The following is a 23,194-nucleotide window of genomic DNA, read 5'->3' on the forward strand; positions in this document are numbered from 1 at the left end:
AAATGTCCTTTATGTGCTCCAAGGCAAGTGTGTTACATCATGTCTATAGTACACACTCGATGTCTTATAAAATAAAATCAAGGCTCCTTTGTGTCTGAAACCGAGGGTGTCCTTGAGCATGCTCCCAGCATCATGAGAACACCTCTGACTCCACCTACTGGTAGATGTGTCTGAAAATGTTTACCAGGAGACTTGCAGCGTGTATTTCTTTTTCTTTTTTTTAAAGCAACATGTGAATATTCTAAAATGGAATAAAAATTAATGTGACCTTTAAAGCTTTTAATTTGCACTCAGTGTGATGCTAATTTTATTTGTTCTCAGTTTTCTCCCACACAGCTCACCATCACACATGCTGGCTTCTGCATTATAGTGACGTCCAAAATAATTCAGTCAGTGTGTTATGTTTCACAATATTAAGCATTATGCAATGAAACAGAGTAAATGAATCACAAAAAACAATTAAAACACAAACAAAATAATTCTAAATAAAATAACAGTTTTATATTGACGCACATGGTTCTCAAACCATGGGGCAGGTCCCATTTGAGGCGCATAAAGCCACTGCAAGTTGGGCATTTGACTAAAATTTAGCTTCGATATTTTTAATAGTTTATGACTGATTAAAGAAATTTTGGTGCAGGGGGGCATGAACTTCTTTTGGCAACTGAAGTGAGGCAAATCAGAAAAAAGACAGAGAACCACTAGTTTACACATTATATTGATTAATTGGCCAATTTATTAGGTACTTTTCAAGCACAAATATCTAATCATCCATTCACACGATTGCAACTTAGTACATTTAGACACGTAGACTGAGTGAATAGATTTTGAACACAGCATTGTTGGATATTTTAGAAACTGCTGATCTACTGGGATTTTCCTGCACAGTCTTTTCTGGAGTTTGTGCAGGAAATGGTCTGAATAAGAGAAAATATTCAGCGATCAGCTCTATGGCTAAAAAAAAACTTGTTGATACCAGAGGTCAGAGGAGAATGGGCAGACTGCTTCAAGCTCACAGGAAGGCAGCAGTAACTGAAATAGCCACTCGTTATCACCAAAGTATCTGTTATCTGTACCAAAAATATCTCAGAATGGACAGCAGAAGACCACACTGGGTGCCACTCCTGTCAGCAATGAGCAGGAAACTGAGGCTACAGTTCACACAGGATCACCACAACTAGAACCTCAAACATGGGCTGGTCTGGGGAGTCTTGATTTCTGCTGCAACGTTTGGATGGTAGTATCATAATTTGCCATAAACAGCATGAAAACATGGATCTGGTGGTGTAACGTGCAAGGAATATTTCACTGGCACACTTTGGACACCTTTATAAACATAGTGCACCCATCTTCTGATGGCTGCTCTCAGAATGGTTTTTTAAACAGGACAATGAGTTCACTCAAATGACCTCCACGTCATCAGAACACCGTGGGATGTGGTGGAATGGAAATTTTCATCAGGGATGTACATGCAATGAATCTGCAGGAAGTCTATGACGCTATTATCTCAATATGGACCAAATTCTCTGAGGAATGTTTCCAGCACTTCCTTTCTATGTCATGAAGAATTAAGGCAGCTCTGAAGGTACAAGATGTACATAACAAAGAAGCTGGTGAGTATATATGTATATATGCAGCATGTACATCATATGTGAACAAGAAACACATCTGAATATAAATGTCAAAAACTCTGCGCTGGATTGCTACAAACCTCTCCAAAAACTCAAACCAAGAAACACTATTAAAATAGACAGAAATCTTAAATATTAAGTAAAATACCATGTGACAAAACAAAATGGCAAAATAAATGTTAAAAAATTGCACAAACGGAAATAACTAAATGAAGGGGGAAAAGTAAAAAACAATAAATGACATATGATAAATAGAAACTCTTAATAATAATATCTATTTTACAAAGATAATAGATACAAAGAATCCAGTTAATACGTGTACAGCTGCTGTTATTGTGTGTATATATATATTTATTTATTTATATTTCTTCATACATTCTTATATAGTTCTATACTGTGTATTGTGTATTTTGTTGTACAGTTATTTTATTTTCAACTTTAATTTATATATTTTATCTTATTCTTTCCCAGTTAAATTTACCCTTCATTCTAATTTGTGTTGTACAGTTATTTCATTTTTAACCTTAATTTTCTATATTTTATTCCTTCCTAGTTAAATTTACACTTTTTAATTTTTCATATTTATTTCCTGTCTTATTCATAGCCTTTTCCTTTTTTTTTTCTTTAGGTCACGAGCAGTTGTCTAAGCATTTCACTGCATATCATACTGTGTATGACTGTGTACGTGACAAATAAAAATTTGAATTTGAATTTGAATAAATTCTTTGTAAAAAGTTGAATACAGCACAATTAAAGGTAAAAGTCTAAATGAAATCATTATCATCACTTAGAGGTCACTACAGTGGATTGTCTGTCTCAGCTTCCTCCGTCACACTAACCCTCTATGTCCTCCATTGATATATCAGTGGAGCTGCTAAATAAGAGGAGAAGAGGAAAACCACGCTGAGCATTCATCTCCACTATATCCACTATCCCTCCTCTGTATGTCAGAATCATCTCAACCTTCTCTGTCTTACTTCGCTCAGCATCTGCTGTCCCTCATATATAATAATAAGTTAAGAATAACATACAACATTATATTAGCCTACAATGGGATGACAAAGCTCATATAGAATACTTTCTTAACACTAGGAGCAGAAGATGTTTTTTTAATCATTTTATTATCATGAAGGTTGGAAAAAATATGAAAATTACTGAATTCAAAGTGTTGCTTTGTGGCAGCAGTGAGAAAGATACAAGAAATGTCATGTCTTAGTCTAACATCAGAGGACATGAGTTTTATTGTGAAGGGCAAAAGCGATTCTTCCTCTGCTAACGGATTTTATGCTTTTATTCTGAAGTCATGACTTCCTGAAGTTTCTTCCTGTGTGGCTTTAACTTGACGCCGCACTCTATCGCCTTTTTTAGCTGGATGAAAACTTCATTTCGCAGACAAATTCAATGAGAAGGTGAACGGCGACCATGAAGCTCCGTTGAAAGGCGGCCAAAGAGTTTGGAGTAAGCTAACTGGAGACTGCAGGACCCCGTCGTTAAAACTTTTTCTTTGGTCGAAAACTGTAAGTTTTCCGAAGTTTCAATTAAGTTTTTTGCAGTTTTAAAAACAGAGTTACTGTTAACTGTTGACTTTTCCAGTCTTTACTAAAGTGCTTACTTGACTTTTACGGTGTTAAAAACGCTAAAGTCATCTTGTTTTCTGTTTAATTGGACTTGAAGCTAAAAACGATGTGGACGTGTTAGCTAACGTATTAACCCAGAGGTGAGCTTTTTCCCCTAACTTTTGCGTATTCATTTGAATATTGAATGTATTCCCTATGTTAATGGCTATTTAAGATTATACTGCACATATGGCAGCCTAAAGTTAAATAGCCATAATTGTGTTGAGGTATTTAGAATTTATTGTGATATTATAATTTGTATTTTCCTCTATTTCTACACCATCGGTGAACACTTATATAGAAAATCTCCCCGGGTCTTACTGTGATATTTCACTGCAGTTTTAAAATGTTATTTGGGGTTAAATCACCAGCCCATGCACCACACATGTGTTTAAATTCCATGTTAACAAAAAACACATGTAGATACTAATAATCCATAGAAGTGATAAAGTTATTGGAGACAGTACATTTTTTTTCAAAGCATTGCAGTTTCTTTTAGTGCTTTTAATTGTGCTAGCTTTGTATGTGAGGACCCTTATTGCATCACATTTTATTTATGTATCCATAAATGTGCAGGCCAACTTATGAATCACTGTCGTGAACCTCCAGTCAGACTCAGTTTGGCGCCCAGCATCATTTAGAAAATCATGTAGGAGCCAGCACTTTATAGCTGATTCAGGTCCAGTGTCGGCTTTTTTCATCATCAGCCTGAGACTTATGCAGCCTTTGTGTGGGTAAAAGTCTGCAGTGTAGTTTTTTTATTCAGGAAAACCCCCACTCCTGAGGCACATGACCCCCTGGCAGTGCTCTACTCTCCCGATCTCCCTCTGGTGACGTCTTGGCCTGCAGGCAGATAACCTAAAACTTAACAAAGGATTTTATTTCCCTCTCTGTCAATAACCACATTTGTATTCTCACCTCACTCATTCAGCCAATGATTCATGTCTCAGAAAACCCATGCTGATGCACACTTGCTTGCACAGCCATATCTGATGTTACAGGAGCATAGTAAAACAAACTGCTTAGTGATTGTTTAAGAGACACAAATAAATAAGTCTAATCTCCTGGAAGCATGTTTCCTCAGGCAGCAGGCGTGTGCGTGTGCGCGTGTGTGTGTGTGTGTGTGTCAGTCAGTCAGGACAAAGTCCATTATTGGCCCATGGCAGTAAACTTGCCTTGCAATAAGATTTACATGGCACACTCCCCAAAGTTTTCTAGATTTAGATTTTGTTTTTCTTAAAGCCACGTGTCCAAAAATTCTACGGGGGCCTTTCTATCTCAGGCACCTTTTTTTTTTTTTTTTTTTTTTTTTTTTTTTTTTTCTCTCCATGATATTTGCATTCCTTGCATTCTTGGTGCAGTTATCTTGTGGTAGTGTATTTTGAAAGAAGGGAGGTGTCATGTTGAAGCCACATGACATACTGGGATGTTTACATTCTTCTGAAATTAATTATAACGTCTTAATCTAAAACATTTGTCTCACAGGAACAGATTTAAAGGCTCGTTCCTCTCTAAATTCAGTAAAATTGATGCTAAAGGCTCCATTATGATGTGACAGAAGTAATATAGGAGCTCCTGGACTTTCAGCTTTTATTGCAGTGTGTGAAGGGATTGCAGGAAAATTGCAGTGTCTTTGCAAGAGGAAGACATTTCCCCAGAATTTGCCAGGAAGCACTTCCTGACAGGACTGAGTGAAGGTCTTCCTGAGCGTAAGGATGCCTCTGTTTCAATCCTGTTTATTGGAAGCGCTTATAATGGTGTGAGTAATACTAGGACTTCTGAGTTACGTTAGTGATAACAAAGGCAACAAACTGTAGTTTTTCTTGGCTTGCTGAGATCTCTTACTCATTTCCTCCAGAGCTTTTCTTTATTTTGACAATTTATTTTTCCTCTCTAGTTTGAATTCTGCCTGTGATGTAGTTTGGGCCACGTGGAAAAACTGCAATAACTTGGGATCAGAGTCGTGGTGCTACCATGTGAGGCTCTAAAAGACAAAGACTTGTTTGTGTAGCGTGTTGCGGCAGCCGGTGCTGCAGTGAGAAACCCAGCGCTGGTTTAGTGTCTGACGTTACTATGAAACAACCTGACCTCACAGTAGCCCAGACTGAAAGTTCTATGCACCATCTCTCAGGGGGAAGGGTAAACAAAAGGAGGGTGTTTTACTGGAGTTTTTGATGGGGCTTTTTCTTAAATTGGGTGGCACAGGAAGACCAAGAGCAAGGCAGGTGGGCCAGAATATTCAATCATAAAATGCAGTGATGACAACTGGTGTGGAAAAACATTAGGTGCAGCCCTGTGCTCCAGTGCACAAAAGCCTGCAGATGATTCTTGTACTGAATAAGTTTTTATAAGTTGATTAATGTCTTAGTAACTTTTGTCATTGTTATTAGCTGTCAGTTCAGCTCAGGAGGGTTCAAATCCGACTAAAACAAATGTTTTAAAAGGAATGGCAGCAATGTAGGTGTATTGGAGACGGTCTGTATTCAGTTATAGTTTCAGATCTGGTTATATTTGCAGTTTATTTTAGTCAAGGGTGATGGTGCTGAAGGAGAAGCGAATGTATTGATTAGATTACTTTTAAAGAAGAAGTAGTCATGAACTTATGGTAGCAAGTTATTTTAAACTTGTTCTCAGACCTTTGACCTAAAGTGTCACACAGATTTACAAACCATGAGCAAAAGTATCGTACAGCTGATTATGAGCAGGTCTAAACTTCCTACGACAAACTGGGTTGTAGTACTTCACCTTATGCAGCTTCTTATGCTACATTCTGAAATGCACATCTGTACCACAGCTGGAGGTAAGTTATAGGAGCACGAGGCACCGGTAGAGGCGTGTGTGTGTTACAGAGACCGACCATTCATCGTATGGTCAAGTAATCCCAGCCTATTTTCAGATGCTTCATCCCTCCCCCCTCCTCATTCTGTATCACTCCAAATCCATCTGGTTGACGTTAAAACCACCTCTTAGCCCCAGAAAAGTAGAGTTTGATTCTCTTACTGATTTCTTTCTTTAAAATTGAAAAATTCTTCTGTCAGATGGATTTAGATCAGTAGCATTGATTCCTTTTTTGGGGGGTGGAAACATTTATTCAAATGGCAAGAGCAGAACAATAAGTGAATGATGTCATTAATGCGGTTTTATAGTGTGGTTTTTATAGTGTTAGATGGCCTCTCAGACCTCCACAAAAAAGCTGTTTTTAGGCCTCTGAACATATGCTTTTTATCCATTGCTTTTGCAATTGTTGCCCTTTTTAAAATAAAAACTTTAGTTTAGAGTGAACTAAGGTTTGTGAGCAATTTATTCATGATGGCTATAAGTGGATATTTGCTTTGTAAAAGTGTATCAAAAGAGCATTGTTGAATAGGCTTGGAGTGAAATGTCCACCTCTTTCATAGAAGTTTACCCTCTGACTGGTCCCAGCAGATACGTACCCCTCCCTAAGCCTGGTTCAGGCAGAGGTCTCTTCCTGTAAAAGAGGAGTATTTCCTCACCACCATCAACAAATGCTTGCTCATAGAGGGTCATCTGATCACAGTCAACCGATGGGGTTTTCTTTCTAATATTGTATGGTCTTTAACTTAAAATATAAAGGGCGATTCTTGTGAAATCAAGTTAGAGGTTGTGTCTACTGTTTTTGTTTCCCAATGTTGTTTCTCCTGACACTGACGATCAAAAATTATGCAACAACCAGCTGGGTGTACAGAGCAAAGACGTTGGCCTAAGGAAAAGCTACAACCACTTGAAGCTGGCTCTGCATCGTCTCAGTATCATCACATCATCTCAATATGTGGGATAACAATGATGCTCAGTCCCACAAAGATATTTGTGGTCTTGATGGTATATTTTAAAACAAACTGGAGGCCAATTGTGGTTAAGTTTTTGCAAAAGTATGTAATGTGGACGTGTTTTCCTTCTGATCAGTGTTTTCCTGGTGTGTCTGAAAAGATATCTATGATAGTCGGGACCAAGCCTCTTCCTTCCTACTTAAGACAATAAAAAAAGAAAAAAAGTAAGGGTTAAGCAATTTCCTTAAACAGCTGGACACTATCTTTTTTTGAGGAAAAATTACTTCAGCAGGACTGAATGTTTGCATGTGTTTCAACTTTCATCAGGGAAGAATAGACTTTGGGCACAGGATGGATCATGTGTGATGTCAAAACAAACTGCTGTGGTCAACAATGGAGCTCCATGGCACAGAGGAATAGGATATTTCTGGCTCTAGCAGATAGACAATACTTGTTTGTAGGTTCAGTTCTTTTCTGCGTGGGTTTTTTTTTTTTTTTTTTTTTTTTTTTTTTTTTGCTTGGGGTAAAATATCTGAATCCATTTGAGTTGCCTCCATGTATATGACACGCCAGCTTTTGTTTGTTGTTTGTTGTTGGCATTTTATCTTTTCCCTTCATGGATCAGTTTAAATGTCTTGGGCTTTGACATAATACAGTCCTTGGGGGGATTTAGTGTGAGGGAAAGAGGGTCAAAAAGGTCAGCAGGAATGTCACTGCCTGGTATTAGTGTTTAGTTTGTGGGAGAACTGGCTTGCTTAGGAATGCATGCAGTCATCACTCCTACGCTTCAGGCATCAGACAATATAATTTCATATGGACCCTCCTTCACAAGGCCACAGATGGACTCTCATCTTTAGGTTTAGCCATATTTTATATATATATAATTTATTTTTTAAATGGTTTGACCTGTTCATCACTGATGTGAGTAAAAGTGGAAAATCCCTGACATTTTAAAGGCTTTGAGTCTAAAGAGCGACCAAACCAGTTTTTACGGAAGGTTTCAGTGCCATCTATTTGCTGCATGGCCAGCACAAAATTGACTTTTATTTTCATGTGCTCATTTAATTCCTGTTTTGACTCTTTTCCAGAGATAAATTGACCTGGCATTTTGACTTTCATGGGAATTGTTACTAAATGGGATTTCACATGAAACTCATTCCAGTTTCGATGTGGCTTTTATCACATGACAACTCATTCTATTTCATATCTCCTCAAGGGACAAAAAAATGGGACCATTAAGGACAGCTGAACAGAGCATGAGTTAGGGTGTCTTGTGAAGGATTTCATTATTTACATGTTTATTTGTTTGTTTTTAAATTTCAAAAGTGTTTCCAGCAACAAATATGACTCTTGAGCTATATATTTCCTCCAGAGTTTATTCAAAAAGCATCCTGTTTCCATCAAATCACAGAGTAAAGCATAGTAGTAGCAGTCGTAGTAAGAAGTGCATCGGTGGTGTGCCTCCAACCTCATTCCACTTGGAAACTTTACAGTTTATATGGAAAGCAGGTTGTTATATCTTCAGATGCATGTGTCTGCATAACCAGGGTTCTGTTTAGATTCAAGCGTAATGATATGTTGATGTTGTACTACAAATACAGCACTTTGTATGACATTTTGGAACAAACCTACACCCACTTCTCTGCAGTTAAACCAGGCGCCAAAGCACTTAAGGCTCCTTGTTTTAACAGCAGACTGTAGCAAACCCAGCTCACATATTGAGGTCATTGGTCTTAATTAAGCCCTTAATGCCAATTTCTTAACCTACTGGGTATGACACTGTGACCCCACAGAGGGAGGAAATGAGGCAAAGCCACTAGTCCCCCCCCCCCCCCCCCCCCCTCCCTTTTTTTACTATGCGATGTCTGAACAAGTGGGGTTACTGTTTTTATGTCGGACAGCTGGGCTCTCTGTGCCATATTGTTTACTATTTCAGTTCCTCTAAATCAGATTTTGTTTGAAGCGATAAGTGGCCAGTGCAAGTAAAAGAGAGACATGTGATAAGTGTTTGAATCCACTGGTCATGGGTATATTGTCCAACTTTGTTATGGAAGTTTGAAATGCCGAGCATGCCGGAGCTACAAGGCCTGAGACCCCTGGGAGAATAGTGCCATTATTTTAGAGAGGAGCCTGGCCATGAGCACTCGTGACTGCCCACTCGCCGGAAATAAGGGCTTCTGGATAATAAGTCCTGGAAATCACTTTGTTTTTTGTCTCTGAGGCAGCCAGTTTTTTTTTTTTTTTTTGTTTTTTTGTGTCGCCGACTGCAAGGGTAATTTGATGCAGCAGTCATTTGAAAAGGAAGAATGAGACCTTTTACTGTAACAAGATTAGTGATAACTTAATAATTTCTTTTTCAAGTGGAAATGTAAATGCATGCATACAGGCAGGCTTTCTGGTTCAAAACAGGCTATTGTGCATCAACAGTGCAATTTCCTTACCAGTAACTACAACAGGGACAAGGGTGGCATCAAAAATATATGTAAAGGACTCTTTAGGGAATTGCCTGATTCACCAGAAATGGCAGTTTACTGTTGTTGTCTTGCTTTTCTTTACTGGACATGTTAATTTTAGTTGTTTAGACGTGGCATGAACAGTTTGCAAATTTGTCTGCCTACTCTTAGGAAGTGGCTCTCCAGTCCTGTTTTGGATCAAAACATCCCTCCCACCAAGTTCCAGTGTTTTCACCACAGTAGACTTTGAGACCTGGCATTTTAGGGAATACTGACATTCTTGGTTGAAAACATGTCCAGAGTGTTATATCTGCTATATTTTAAAAACTGTTACTGGGTAACATTAGGAGTGATGGTTGCACAAGAAAAGGGCCAGTGTATGCCCATATTGTTTTTAATGCAATGTCAAACAAATGACACGACATATTATAATGTGGACTATTATATAAAAACGTATGGAATGCCTACAAATCCATATTTTATCCCAAATACAGCATTTTAAAACACTGGTTGTTTAAACTGAGGCATTTTACTCTTTCATGAAAAAAAAAAAATTCTCATTATCATTTGAATGCAGCAACATATTAAAACACAAAACTTGCGGCAGGGACAGCAAACGGCTGGAAGAGTAAGTAGTACTAAAGAGAAACAGCTGGAGGAACCTTTTGGCGCTAATTAAGTTAATTGGCAATGGGTCAGTAACATATTGTCTGTATAAAAAGAGCACTTGAGAGAATTGGGTCGAACTCACCTGCCTGCAGTCTAAATCTTTTACCGATTAACAACATTTAGCCATCTTTTTTTTTTTTTTTTTTTTTTTGGGGGGGGGGGGGGGGGACTTTCTTTGTAACCTCATTTTTAGCCATCAAAGTAGCCAAACAAATGCTAGACATTCATCCATACCCTTGTTAGCCTGATTCTGATTCTCACTTTAACTCTAAAACCAAGGTTACAAGTTTGCCAGTGTAATCACTTTTAATCATTTAGATTGTTTTTAAAAACAAACTGTTTCCAACAAAGATGACTTCAGATGTTTAATCTGTTCAGTCTTTGGTTTACTGTGACAAACCAGTCCTTCATTTAAAATTTCTTTTGGAAGAGTAGCTCTCAAGAGCTGGAGTTAAGTCTGCCCATCACACAATCACTTTTTGAACAAGCACAATTGCACACACATTCAATGAGTGTGTGCTTACACCTAAGCGTTTTTCTAAACACTGACATAAGGCCAACCCTGATGCTTTCAGGGAACATTTGTAAACTGTAGCTCCAGAAAATTTGTAACATTATCCAAATAAACACTGCACTAGTGTCATTAAATTTCTGAATTCTGTGAAGAGAAGCTGTCGGTGCTGTTGTCTTAGTGGCTGTTGATGATGTGATATGTGGTTTCATGTGGGCATGAAACACCATCTCATCACACGGTGTATTTAGAAGTTGTAGTTGAGTGCTGTTAAACATCTATTTAGCCAGATCCAGTTTGAATAGTTGCTTTGATGAAAAGTTGAAGAGCTTTTACGCAGTAATGGCAATACTTTTACCTCATGTGCAATACTCCAGCAGTTTGGGGGATGGCCACTTTTCAATCTTTTCTGTCTTACAACGATCAAAGTCTGTTTGTGAACTGATAACATAAAAAAGACTACTGCAGGCATAGCTGCAGACACCATATTTGGCAGTGATTTGATTTTGAAGTATATTTTAATGCCTTTTAGTTCCGGCCAAGATCCTTTATGGAGTTTCCCTTTTTTCTTATGCTTGTCTTCTCTTTCAGAACAATTGAACACAAGATGATGTCTGACGCTAGCGAGATGTTGGCAGCAGCCTTGGAGCAAATGGATGGGATCATAGCAGGTAACCACAGTGAACATTTGGACTCTTAAGACCTGGGAATAGCACTTTTTCAAGTGGGCATGGTAAGCTATGAGGGTCTACTCACATCTGGAAATCATTAAATTGCAAATACAGAGTCTAGCGGACAATAACTTTACCACTTTTACCTGCAGTTTAATGTAATCCTTCTGAATATACATGAGTCTGAAATACAGCTAAAACCATGCTTTTAGTGGTCTGCCTCCACTGCATGAAGAATTAAAGTAAGTTTCCATTGTCCCTGCCGTGATGGAAACTAATGATTATTCAAGCTCTGTGAGTTTGGAATATAAACCTCTTGCTTGTGAGCTTTTGGCTGCACTCTGTATATTTGTGCTGCTGCAGATGAGCAGACCAGACTTCAGTTTTTGAGTCCCTACTTTTTCCACTGATGTGTGTAATTATAGCACTGACCTTTCCAATGGGAACGAGACGGCTGATCACATGATATCACCCCGTCCCCACTGTTTCCGCAGAAACCACAGGCATCATCAAGCCCTCATGCCCTGCTACTGTGGGGGAAGCCATGCTTGGTGGGAACATCATGCACTTGAAATCAGTTGGGATGCTGCCGCATTTGCTTCCAAATAAAATGCAGTTGCCACTTATACAGAGAGATTTAATTGTCTTTGTTATCTTATATTTTGTCTGATGGACACCATACAAATATTGTTTGCTCAGTATGTTTGCATGATTGTGGTATTCTCGCCACGTCGGCATTAAAGTATCCACGAAAGTACCTAAAAGTTATTATGACGCTTTAATTTGCTGAAATGTTTACTTGAGTAGGAGGAAAATGGCTTCAGAGGGAAAACCATGTGAGCTATTTAAACGAACGTAATGGTCTTTGAGAATTTGATGGAAACCCCAATTAAAATGTTCTATGAAGGATGTGAAGAGCTGCAACTGTAACAGCTCTGAGCTGCAACAACCATTTTTAACTGTCATTAAAAATGGTGTCTCTGTGTTGGGGTTGTGCAGTTAATCAAATTTTAAATTCTGTTAAAATTTTGGCAAGATAAGAAGTTAATTGAGATGAAAAATGAATCATTTACTTAATTGTTTTCTAAAACTGCTCCTATGTTTGACCTTTTAGCACACTTCACGCCTCTAATTCACTCCGTGCCAGTCACCTCACTTAACTTTTTTTTTCTTTTATCTTTTTTTTTTTTTTAAATAATTCAATTTCATGGAATTAATGAAAAGACAAGGATTTTTTTTCTTGAACTTTAATAAATAATTTTTTTCCAAATCATATTCTTAATGACAAAATAATCGTTAGCATAATCGAATACCCCTGTTCTGTACATATGCTCTTGTGAAAATTCATTATAGACGTTTTGTTTAATCTTGTTACATCATAGAAAAAGAACTGATACATTAGAAATGTGCACAGCTGTGCAGCAGTTAATTTAAAGCAGTTAAAAGGAGCTTTAGTTTGTTTATGCACCACAAGTTAAATCTTATTTATATTCTTTTTACCGCTGACCTGGAGTTCTTGCCATTTAGTGAATGCAACAAAACGCAAAGTCCATAACTCATATTAAATAATATTTTGCACTGTACATACTGTAACAAAGATTATCAACCCCAAAACAAGCTATATAAATGCTGTAATCTAGTTTGATGTATTTGGTGTTTACAGACTGATATGTTGGTGACTGTTTAAAGGCATCAATGCAGTAACAAAGGCAATAGTAGTTTTTAATGATTGAAAAGAAAAAAAAATTGGAATATGCAGCTGTATGAAAGTATGAGTTCACAAGCTATTCATCATGATTCCACCACTCCTGCAGATCAAAGACAAATGTAGATTTCATAACAACCTCTATATGTATCTAAATCCTCCCCCTGCACTTCGCCAGGCTCCAAGGCCATGGACTACTCCAACGGGCTGTTTGACTGCCAGTCTCCCACATCGCCTTTCCTCGGTGGCCTTCGGGTCCTTCACTTGCTGGAGGATTTGCGGGCAGCCCTGGAGCTGATGGATAATGATGAGAGGGACAACCTGCGGTGTCAGATTCCTGATTCCACTGCAGAGGGTCTGGTGGAGTGGCTGCACGGACGAATGGTAAAAAGACCCCGTGTAGGGTTCTCTCTAGATTTCTTTGTCTGGTCTTTTAGGTTGAAGTGTGATCGAAAAGTGTCGTGAATTTCTAATGAAGACTTCTCCTTGCACACCTCTGGACCCCTGTCAGTGTGATTGCTGTTTTTAGTAGGGGTGCAACGATACACAAAATTCACGGTTCGGTTCGATACTTTGGTGTCACGGTTCGATATTTTTTTGATACAAAAAAAATGTTCATGCCTTTTTAATTTGTCATTTATTAAAATTATAAATATATATTTTAACTCAAAAGTACAGTTTTTAAATTTAACCCTAACCCTTGTGCGTGTTTTTTATTTTGACAGCGAATGTGCACCTGCGGACCACTTATGTGCAGCCCTGGTTATTTAGCTCGTCATATTGCAGCCACAGAAATTATTTTGTCCATGAAACCATAAAGCTGCACTTTCTTTTTGCCTTATAGTCTGATTTGTCATAACTTCTCCGTTTTGTGGTAAGCTTTTCTTTGGCTGTCACTTCTTCACCCTGACCTGTCTTATTTGGCTCAGCAGAACTAAAATCTATATCTGTCTGTGAAGGTCATCGTAGTCAAATATATATCCTGCTGCTTTTACACACGGACTCACATAAGCTCAGCGATTCTCTGCGCGATCAACCTCTCACATGTTTAAGCTTGCTGCGGGAGATTTCACTTGTCATGTTTGCATAGTAAGCTACCAATTAATAAGACGATGTCAGAGGAATTGGTGCACAAATTATCATCACTCACAGATCAGTGCTGTCATTGCAAAGTGAAAGCAAAAAAACAAGCGCAAATTCAAACGCGATTTCAATATGTCACATATTGACAGTGGCTCACCGATGCCAATGACATAATTACCCAGCTACATTTCTGAAAGAATGCAAAAGCATTGACATATATTTTTCCTTCCTACAATAGCCCGACAGGCAGGGCAGAGATAGATTTTGGTAGCCCGACTGAAAAGATCGCTAGCCCTGTATCTGATTGAGGAATCACTCATCTTTGGAAAAGAGAGTTTATTACAGAGAAATGTCTCTTTCCAAAATAAAAGCTATACTATCCGCTTCTTCTGGGCTATATTCTCAGCAGCATGAGGAGAATCATGTGCTAACAGCTGTCTAAATGACTCGGCTAAAGTTAGTAGCATGCTTGTTGTTTTTGTCTTTGCACTAGGATGATGTCGGCGTAAATGTGCAGTCATATTCGTTGTGTTCCCACTAGTGCTTTCAGGTTAATCTCGTTGAAATGACCTTAACGCCACAACACGGCAAATCTCCGTTAACGAGCTACCGCCGATCGCCCCGTGCATGGGGCTAGACGGCCAACACGTTAACGAGCTAACTGCGCTAACACACTAGTTCCCACCCATGTAATTGAGCATTGCATGGCACATCCAACATACTGTTTTACTTTAGTGCATGACTCGCTTACCTTCAGGGTCATACGTCACATGAAAACCAAAATAATTCCAAATGCCAGATCTGAATGAGGGTGGGGGAGGTCCATGTTGCAAGGAGAGCTTAACTTCTGTCTCGCTAGCTTGCCCTGCGCTCTTCCTTCTGACGACGCTGTCTGTGTTGAGCGCTCAGTGAATCTGCGTTCGACTACTCCGCCTAGGCTGCACTGTCGAGCCTAGGCGGAGTAGTCGAACGCAGATTCACTGAGCGCTCAACACAGACAGCGTCGTCAGAAGGAAAGTTGATAAAATAAATAAAAAACTTTGTATTGTTCGATACATATGCGTACCGAACCGAAAGCACTGTATCGAACGGTTCAATATCGATACGAATATCGTTGCACCCCTAGTTTTTAGATCAGTGAGTGGACCCCTTGCTGCTCCATGAGGTTTATGAAGTTATGTCATAGATTGAGGTGATGGAAGCCGTATCTCTGTCAAAGATCAGAGGGCGTGACTCAGGTCAAAGGCATGCTTTATAATTTTATTTTATTTTTTTAACGTATAGAGTTCTGCTGTAAGTCTAAGGGAGGTCACTCCCTTTTTTGGCCACTACAATCTCTTGTTTGCTACAAGCCCTACTAGCCAGGTTTGTCTTCCTGTGACTTTGTCCTGATCTCTGAAGTTCCAGCTTGCGTCACTGGATATACAAGTGCTCAGATTAGGAGTTTTAAAAGATTGCATCCGTGCTGAAAGTGATCAAGAAGGAGTCTACTTTGATGTGGAAATGAGCTCAATTTAAACCCAGCCTTTTAGAGAGGTGGCATACATCTTTGGTCACGCCTTGCAGTTACATTTGGGAGTAATAAAGGTTATATATGCCCCTTGAAGAGACTTTTTCATCATCTGTCTCAATTGCATCTTAACCTGTTGAGGTCATTTTGAGTTTATTGCTTTCTTGTTGGATCCATTTGCTCCTAGTTTTGCATCAAATGCAGTTGATTCACCTGAGGATTACATGTCGATAAGTATGAGGAAATGAAAATCTGCTCTTCTTTTCTTGCTTTCCTGAGCAGAGAGAGTTGCTGCAAACCTAAAGGCCGTCGTTTGATATTTTTGATTTATTTATTTATTTTGTGTGCAGAAATGAGAAAAACCCGTCACTTTGTGCATGGTTCGTATCTTTGCACAGCGCAGATTTAGCCTGGGGTGAATTATCCTCTATGCTTTTCATCTCTTGATTGTGCTCCTTTGCCTTTACTGTGACTTTGTTTATACTAGAAGTAATGTTTTGACAGGGTGTGTGAATGATGGAGTTTCTATAGGAGCCTCCCTGCAAATAGTTTCCATCATAAAAACTCATGCTGACTCTGTGTGAGGCTCATGTTTTTCTTCCTTCGCTCCCTCGTCTCTCCATTTGTGATATTTGAGAAAAAGTTTGCTTTTCATTCAATTCTGAAATCACTTTCATGTGAGAACACTGATGACCGTCACATTTTCCTGAAAGTCTTTAAACACGTATCAATTCATTCCTTCAAGGGAAAACCATGTGACTGTGAGTTATGTTTATACAAGAAAACAGTGTGCAGTTTATCCATTAGGATATCCATGTAGCTCAGAGCTGTGTATTTTAGTTTGCTTTTCCCAGGCAGATCTACATTTCAACATAATTTATATACCATCTCTCGATTTTATGAGCTCTTATATTTCAAGAAACATTAACTTAAAGCCTTATTTATCTTGCATTGCAAATGCAGCTGTTTGCTCAAACAATACAGATCCCCTTGTATCATCTCTTATTTCAGACCAACGTCCACAGCTCCGAAGCAGTCGCCCAAGAGCGTCTGTCACGACTTGAGAGTGACAAAGAGTGTCTCATTCTTCAGGTGCGTGAGCAAAGCTCTCTGTCACGGCTGCAAAACAGCCGAGCAATTTGTCTTGAATGTGCAATTAAGTGTTATTGTGGCTATTAGCACTTGTGTTATTAGTGGGATCAAAGGCACGCTTTCAGTTCTTTTTGTAAGCTTGCAGCATGTTGCCAAAATTAAACAATAGATTTGGAAGAAATCTGGTGGAAGGGAACAAATTATTATTTCTCCATTCTTATTTTAAGCCACAGTGTCGCTGCATGTGCACTAAAAATTGCTTCTTTTATGAATTCATGTGCTCGGTTCTGTTAGTACAGGCCCAAATATGTCTATTTTTTCCTCCAATAGTTGTAACCTTTATTTTAACTGTTAGGCAAATCTGTGCAGGCATTTGAGACTGTTTACATAAAATACACTTTGTGGCAACTACATTAATGCTAGAGGAGGTCTCAAATAAAATGACACTGTGTCTTTGAGGGATGTTCATAGAACAAAATCAAGATTGAATATGTGACATGAATGTTCAACAGGCTACTTTGGCAGAAAGTGTTAAATTGAAAACGCCTTAATCAAGTGCTCATGATTGTGACTCACTTGAAATCCATCCATGGATAATATTTGATATTAGAGCTGATTACATTTCAGAGCTTTTTCTTGGCCAGACAGATAGTTATGAGTCAAAGAAGTTGCCAAGTTCATTAAACAAATAGTTTTCTTTTGTTTTTTTGTGTGATTTATCAGTTAGTAGTCAGATTTGGTTACCTTTTAGACAGAGCCAGCTGTTCCTCCCCCAATTTCCAGCCTCGGTGTTGAGCGAAACTCTCTGCCTGCTGGATGTAGTTACATATTTTCCACACAGAGACACATGAGAATAGTGTTGACCACCACACTGACTCTCTGCAAGAAAGTACATAAGCATATTCCCCCAAAATGTCAAACTAATGTCTCTGTGCTTTAAAGGTCATAAAACATGTTTCACTATTGTCTAGGTAAGCGTTTTAACAGACCAGGTGGAGGTGCAAGGTGAAAAGATTCGAGATCTAGACAGCTGTCTTGAGCAACATCACGAGAAACTCAATGCTACTGAGCAGCTTCTTCAGCAGGTAAGGGCTCTTTCTATACTTGCATTGAATGCCAGTTAACGGTGGTTTGAGATAGCCGAGACCACCCATTTTGAAACTTTCTTCTTTCCTGGTAATAGTGCAGCCTTTACTGCATGTGAATGTTGCTCCACAGGAGCTTTTGAACCGGACAGCACTGGAGACCCAGAAGCTGGAGCTTATGACCGAGGTGTCCAGCCTGAAGCTGAAGCTATCTACTGTGGAGAGAGATCACAGAGGCAATGAGGTAGAGCACCTTCCTCGAAATGTAGGCTGTAAAAAGAAGCACGCATTCTAATTGTCAGATGCACCTGCACCTCGTCTAATGTGCCGTGCGACTCTGAATCCTGGCAGCCACCGACTTATTGTTTTAAAGTCACAAAGGTCGGCCTCACTCGGCTGGACTGAGATCTGTCATGTGGTGCAACGTGAACTTCTTTAAGGGTTACAGAAGATATTTAAACAGTCCTTGTGCTCCAGCAGCTGTTTCCTGCCAAAATAACCCCCACCCACCCATACTCCCTTTCTCCACTCTCACAGGCTAAAAAGCTTTCCATACACTGTTCTCGGAAGCTGGGATATATTATGTGTACTTTCCACGCAGTAAAAGGATATAAATTTTTTCCCCCCGTTTTTGGTGCCGTTTAGCTTTAAATGAAAACCCTGATTGGCCGTCTTGTCTGTCCTAGTTTTCATGACCTTATAATGTTACCTTGAGCAGCTTTTTGACACATTCAAAATCTCACTTCATATTATCAAACCAAACAAACCTATTCTTTCTAACGAGAAAAGTTTGTGTCAAGCATTATGATGATTTGATTAAAACATATCTAAAGGGGAACTCCTTTTCTTTTTCTTTGGGCTCCGTAACACCAGGCGAGTGTAAATGATTAGTAAAAATTTAGATTTATATTGATATATTCTGTAACACTATTAGTCAGTATTTGCTGGGCCTATTTTCCTTATAAATATCCAGAATCAAAATGAGTCCAGTTAATTTTCTGTGCACTCCTTTTGTTACAGTGTAAACTGCAACCAATAGCAGCTAATTCTTTCAGACGCTATATGCCAAGAATAACAGAACAGTACAGCAACACATACTCCAAACAAGTGCTGAGAATGTGCAAACCTCCCCCAAGAAAATTCACTGCCTGGGCAGTTTCTGCTTTTAAGGCAATGGTATTGTATTTTGTATATATTCAATTTGAGCCTACTTTAAGAAGTTTGTAGTACAGTAAAAATCAGACAAGAGTAGCATGACAGATGTTTGCTTTGACTACACTAACATTATGCAGCAGCAGGTAATGTATAATGTGTATTAGTGTGCAGTTTGAGAAGAAGACCTTCAATTCATTCAAACTTCAAGCTAACATGTTTACAAACAGAATGATGACACGTATGCGCGCAAATGCTACCAAAACCAATAACCTTCTTGTACATCAACATGATGAAAATGCTAAAACAATAGCCACACAAAATGTAGAATATCTTACCGTTTGAAGTTGTGACACAAATACAGAAATCACTATATTTGTATGTTCTTCTCTCTCACCCTGCTGTTCATCGCATCCACTTTAAATTTGGGAGGTGCATTGGTGGAGACTTGAAGAAGTGCAGCAGCGTGTTTCAGTTTGTCAGTTTCAGGTCTTTCAAAGGAAGTTCATGACATTAATGGATTCCTTAAGTTTAACAGTCACAGACAAGTACCAAATCTTGTTTAGGGGGCATCTGTAAATTGTGGGTACAACAAAATAAACTTGGTTCTACTTGGTCCGAACAGGCTTTGCGCTGTTATACTTTTCATGATATTAGCTGAGTGAGACGGTTTTAAAGTCACATTTTCTCTGAAATCCCAAACCCTGTTCTCAATACAAATGAAGATGATATAAACAAGAAGTAATCAAATATTTTCTGTGTACCAACAACAGTCCTCCTTGAAGAATGGTTTACAATCACAAAAAAAGTAAATACCCATTGCATTTAAAGTCAGTTTCCCAGGCCTCCTACACTGTTGCTGATTGGGATAAAAGGAGTTTCACATTAATTAACCGTGACCCTTCCCTTAAGTCTAGGATTTGTCTCCATGTGTAGACTGAGCTCCTCATATTCCCTCCTGAGAGACATCAGTCTGAAAATAATGTTGATGCCTTTGGCAAGAATGTTCCTTCTGCTGAAGAAGGGGAGAAAAAAAAAACAGACATCTCTCCCACGCACAGTCTCCACGAAGCTCTCCAGTTCAGGTTTGTATCAGAGTTTAGCGGTTAATGGGAGTTCTGTTTTCCTCCCCAGGGCTTGTACCAGGAAGTGACGGACCTGCGGTTCAGGGTTACTGATATAGAGAATCAAAGAGTGCAGTGTGAGAAGAAACTCAAAGCTACCAAAGTGAGTGTCTGTAGTTCACATCCAGTCAGCAAACGGCTTTGTAATTGACCATAACCATAATCTGAATATGTTTTAATCTTTTGAAATGCATCATTACATGTTTAAATCCTTCTGATTTTCCCCGTGACATTTTTCTCTGTTTATTCTTCTTTTCCACCCCTCTATTTGGCTTCCGCTTTTTATTTCTTCTGTTATGTTAACATCTTACTGCAACATGTTAATCTGTCAAGCGTCCAAAGTGGAACACTGGTCGGTTCACTGGACTTGAGGTGAAGGTTTAATCTCCAGCCCCCCCCCCCCTTTTTTTTCTTTTTTCTCCTTTCTGGCCCTTAAGATCCTCTAAGCCTGCTCTCCTCCTTCACTGCTGCGCACTGATTTCCTGACTTTCACCACACTTGCTGTAAGTGCTCCCACCAGTACTAAAATCCTGTATTAACTTTTTGTTCTATCCCCACTGGGATAGGTTAATTGGATAACCCAAATTGTCACTAGGTGTGAATGTGTGAATGGAAGTGAGTGCGAATGGTTGTCTGTCCCTGTATGTTGGCCCTGCGACAGACTGGCGACCTGTCCCGGGTGTACCCCGCCTCTCGCCCTATGACAGCTGGGATAGGCTCCAGCGCCCCCCGCGACCCTGAAAAAGGATAAGCGGAAGCGAATGGATGGATGGATGGAACTTTTTGTTCTCTACACCTGTAGAGCAAAATAATGTTGACCGAAGCATTGCTAATCAGCAAGTGTTGTTTTTTGTTTTGTTTTTTTTCTTTTGAGTAGGAGGGTGGTATTTCTCCATTTATAAATCTGCACATCTTGTAAATTTTCTATATTAAAGTAGTTGAGTTTTTAATTAGTAGTTTTTGTGTGAGATACTAGTCTGCATGCTGACTGTTATGCAATTTGTTGATTAGCTTGAGTTTGCGCTGAATCACATCACTTGTGCCACAGTGTGTTTGCAGTGTTTTGGTAACGCAGCTCTCCACTTATTCTACATATAACATTTAGTTTACCTGAGCATGTGAATTTGGACACGTTTCTATGGAGAAACGTCAGTTTCATTTATTTTGCAGGTATTTAGTTGTCGTTTTTCAAATCATTGAACTTATGTAAATATTCATCTGATAGAGGCAATAGTTGAAAAACAAGACGGTCTCAAGTCATATGACATTAATTTGTACACGTATTTTCAAGGGGCTTCATTAGTACTTTAGTCTAGTCTATACATAGACTGTAGATAAAGGGTGGACTTGCCGCTCTGACCTCACTCAACGGGTCAGTAAGCTACGGTTTTTGAAGACCAAGGTCAGCAACCTGACTGACCTTGTTTTTGGAAGCCAGATGGGAGCCCACTTGGATGAGAACATTAGGTTTAAGGTAATCGGCTAAATGCAAATTTCTGGTGCAGTCGTTGTCTCTGCAGAGTTATTTGCCTGCGCAAAGAGATTTGCAAACTATCTACACACGCTTTGTGCAGTCCTCAAATAACCCAGTAGTATGTAGCTTCATGTGGATGATGCTGTATATCAGCGGTCTCCAACCTTTTTTGCGCCACGGACCGGTTTATGCCCGACAATGTTTTCATGGACCGGCCTTTAAGGTGTCACGGATAAATACAACAAAATAAAACTAGTACCGGTACGGGGGAAAAAAGGTTTATTCATAACACACGTGAAAAGACCCAGGAAAACCGAGTAAACGATAACAAAATAACGCTGAAAACCGATTTAAAAACCCTGAAAACTATACATTTCACACCTGAGCCTCAACTCTCGTGGCCCGGTACCAAACGACTCACGGACCGGTACCGGTCCGAGGCCCGGGGGTTGGGGACCACTGCTGTATATGGTAAGTCACAGCGCAGTTCACCACAAACGGGACAACCTTAAAACAGTCTCCCGCTAAGGTAAAAAAGCATACAGAATAAAGTGGCTGCAGAGAAAACTTTACTTGTTTAACATTCTTCTTCTACAGCTCCTCGTATGTTATAGCTTTTCTTTTCTTTGTGGCTGGCAAGACCAACAGTAGCACAAGCAAGAGTAGGCCATGGATTATGTATTTGTGACACTGCCCCCTGGTGATGGGAAACGGATACAGCATGTAGACGATGATCTGTGAAGCTATCTGTAGGGTGTGCACAGGACCAATGCAGAGGCGCTATATTTTCTAAAGACTAGTTAGACAATAATCTTGCTAACCAATCTAGCAGCGATTCGTATTGTTGGAAGCGATGTTATGCAGACAGCCAGTGGCACCCACCTGTTAATCAAAGTGAATGCACTCCTAATAACTCTATAGCAAGCTAAATCACATTTTAATTGCATGCAGCTCTCAGGCATCATTTTTGAAACAATTTGTTGCTTAAGAGTCACCCTAAAGTTGCTGTGCCTCTGATAATTTAACTTAAGCATACCTTTCTTTCCAGATTGTTTAATGCATTAGATGCTTTTCTCTGCTTCCTAGTATTAAATGCTGCAGATAAATTATGGCTTTGTCAACCCTCATTATAGGAGGAGCTGCAGCTTCTGCAGAGGCAGCTGGAGGAGCGAGAGTTGGAGCTGCAGAAGTTGAAGGATGAGGGCAGACTGAAGGTGGAGAGCCACAACAGAGCTGAGGGGGCAGAAAGAGGTGGGAGCTGTTTTTAATAACTGTCATGTTCTATTTCATGCACTTCAGTTCCAAAATTGGCTTGAGGATTAGAAAAATAGACATTTTCCATTCCAGCAACACTATATCCACCTTCCGAAGCCTTACCAGACAAATATCACACAGCTTTTGTCTGGATTTCTCCATTTCTTCTTTTTTTTTAAGTATCTTACATTTCACAGACAGTCTGAGGTAATTTGAACCTGATTTTAGTTTTTTAACTCCCTGTCTGTCCGTCTGTATGATCCATACCAAACACATCACTATCTTACTCCTTCCACCCCCACAATTGACCTTATCTTATCCACTCTGATGGAGGAATGTTGTGCTTCTGTCATGCTGGCCTGCCTGTAAACATGTT

The 23,194-nt window shown here is 39.3% G+C and overlaps 1 protein-coding gene across 2 annotated transcripts in view; it reads left to right on the plus strand.

The window, feature by feature from the left end:
• The first annotated feature begins 1,169 nt into the window (after positions 1-1,169).
• Positions 1,170-23,194, plus strand: part of ppfibp1a (PPFIA binding protein 1a) — a 33,163-nt gene continuing 11,138 nt past the window's right edge. Inside the window, exons 1-9 of one of the 2 annotated variants that reach the window (XM_085387831.1) lie at positions 1,170-1,613; positions 3,000-3,148; positions 11,260-11,339; positions 13,223-13,428; positions 16,649-16,729; positions 17,701-17,814; positions 17,948-18,058; positions 20,101-20,193; positions 22,698-22,815. In XM_085387831.1, coding sequence (XP_085243957.1) covers positions 11,276-11,339; positions 13,223-13,428; positions 16,649-16,729; positions 17,701-17,814; positions 17,948-18,058; positions 20,101-20,193; positions 22,698-22,815 — 787 coding nt within the window. In that variant the 5' untranslated portion in view covers positions 1,170-1,613; positions 3,000-3,148; positions 11,260-11,275. The remainder of the gene's footprint in view (positions 1,614-2,999; positions 3,149-11,259; positions 11,340-13,222; positions 13,429-16,648; positions 16,730-17,700; positions 17,815-17,947; positions 18,059-20,100; positions 20,194-22,697; positions 22,816-23,194) is intronic. The other variant, XM_085387832.1, reaches the window with a different exon arrangement.

This window comes from Rhamphochromis longiceps, linkage group LG17 (assembly GCF_057381845.1).
Source record: "Rhamphochromis longiceps isolate RC_006_pf linkage group LG17, R_longiceps_female_GT1.1, whole genome shotgun sequence".
Lineage (NCBI taxonomy): Eukaryota > Metazoa > Chordata > Actinopteri > Cichliformes > Cichlidae > Rhamphochromis > Rhamphochromis longiceps.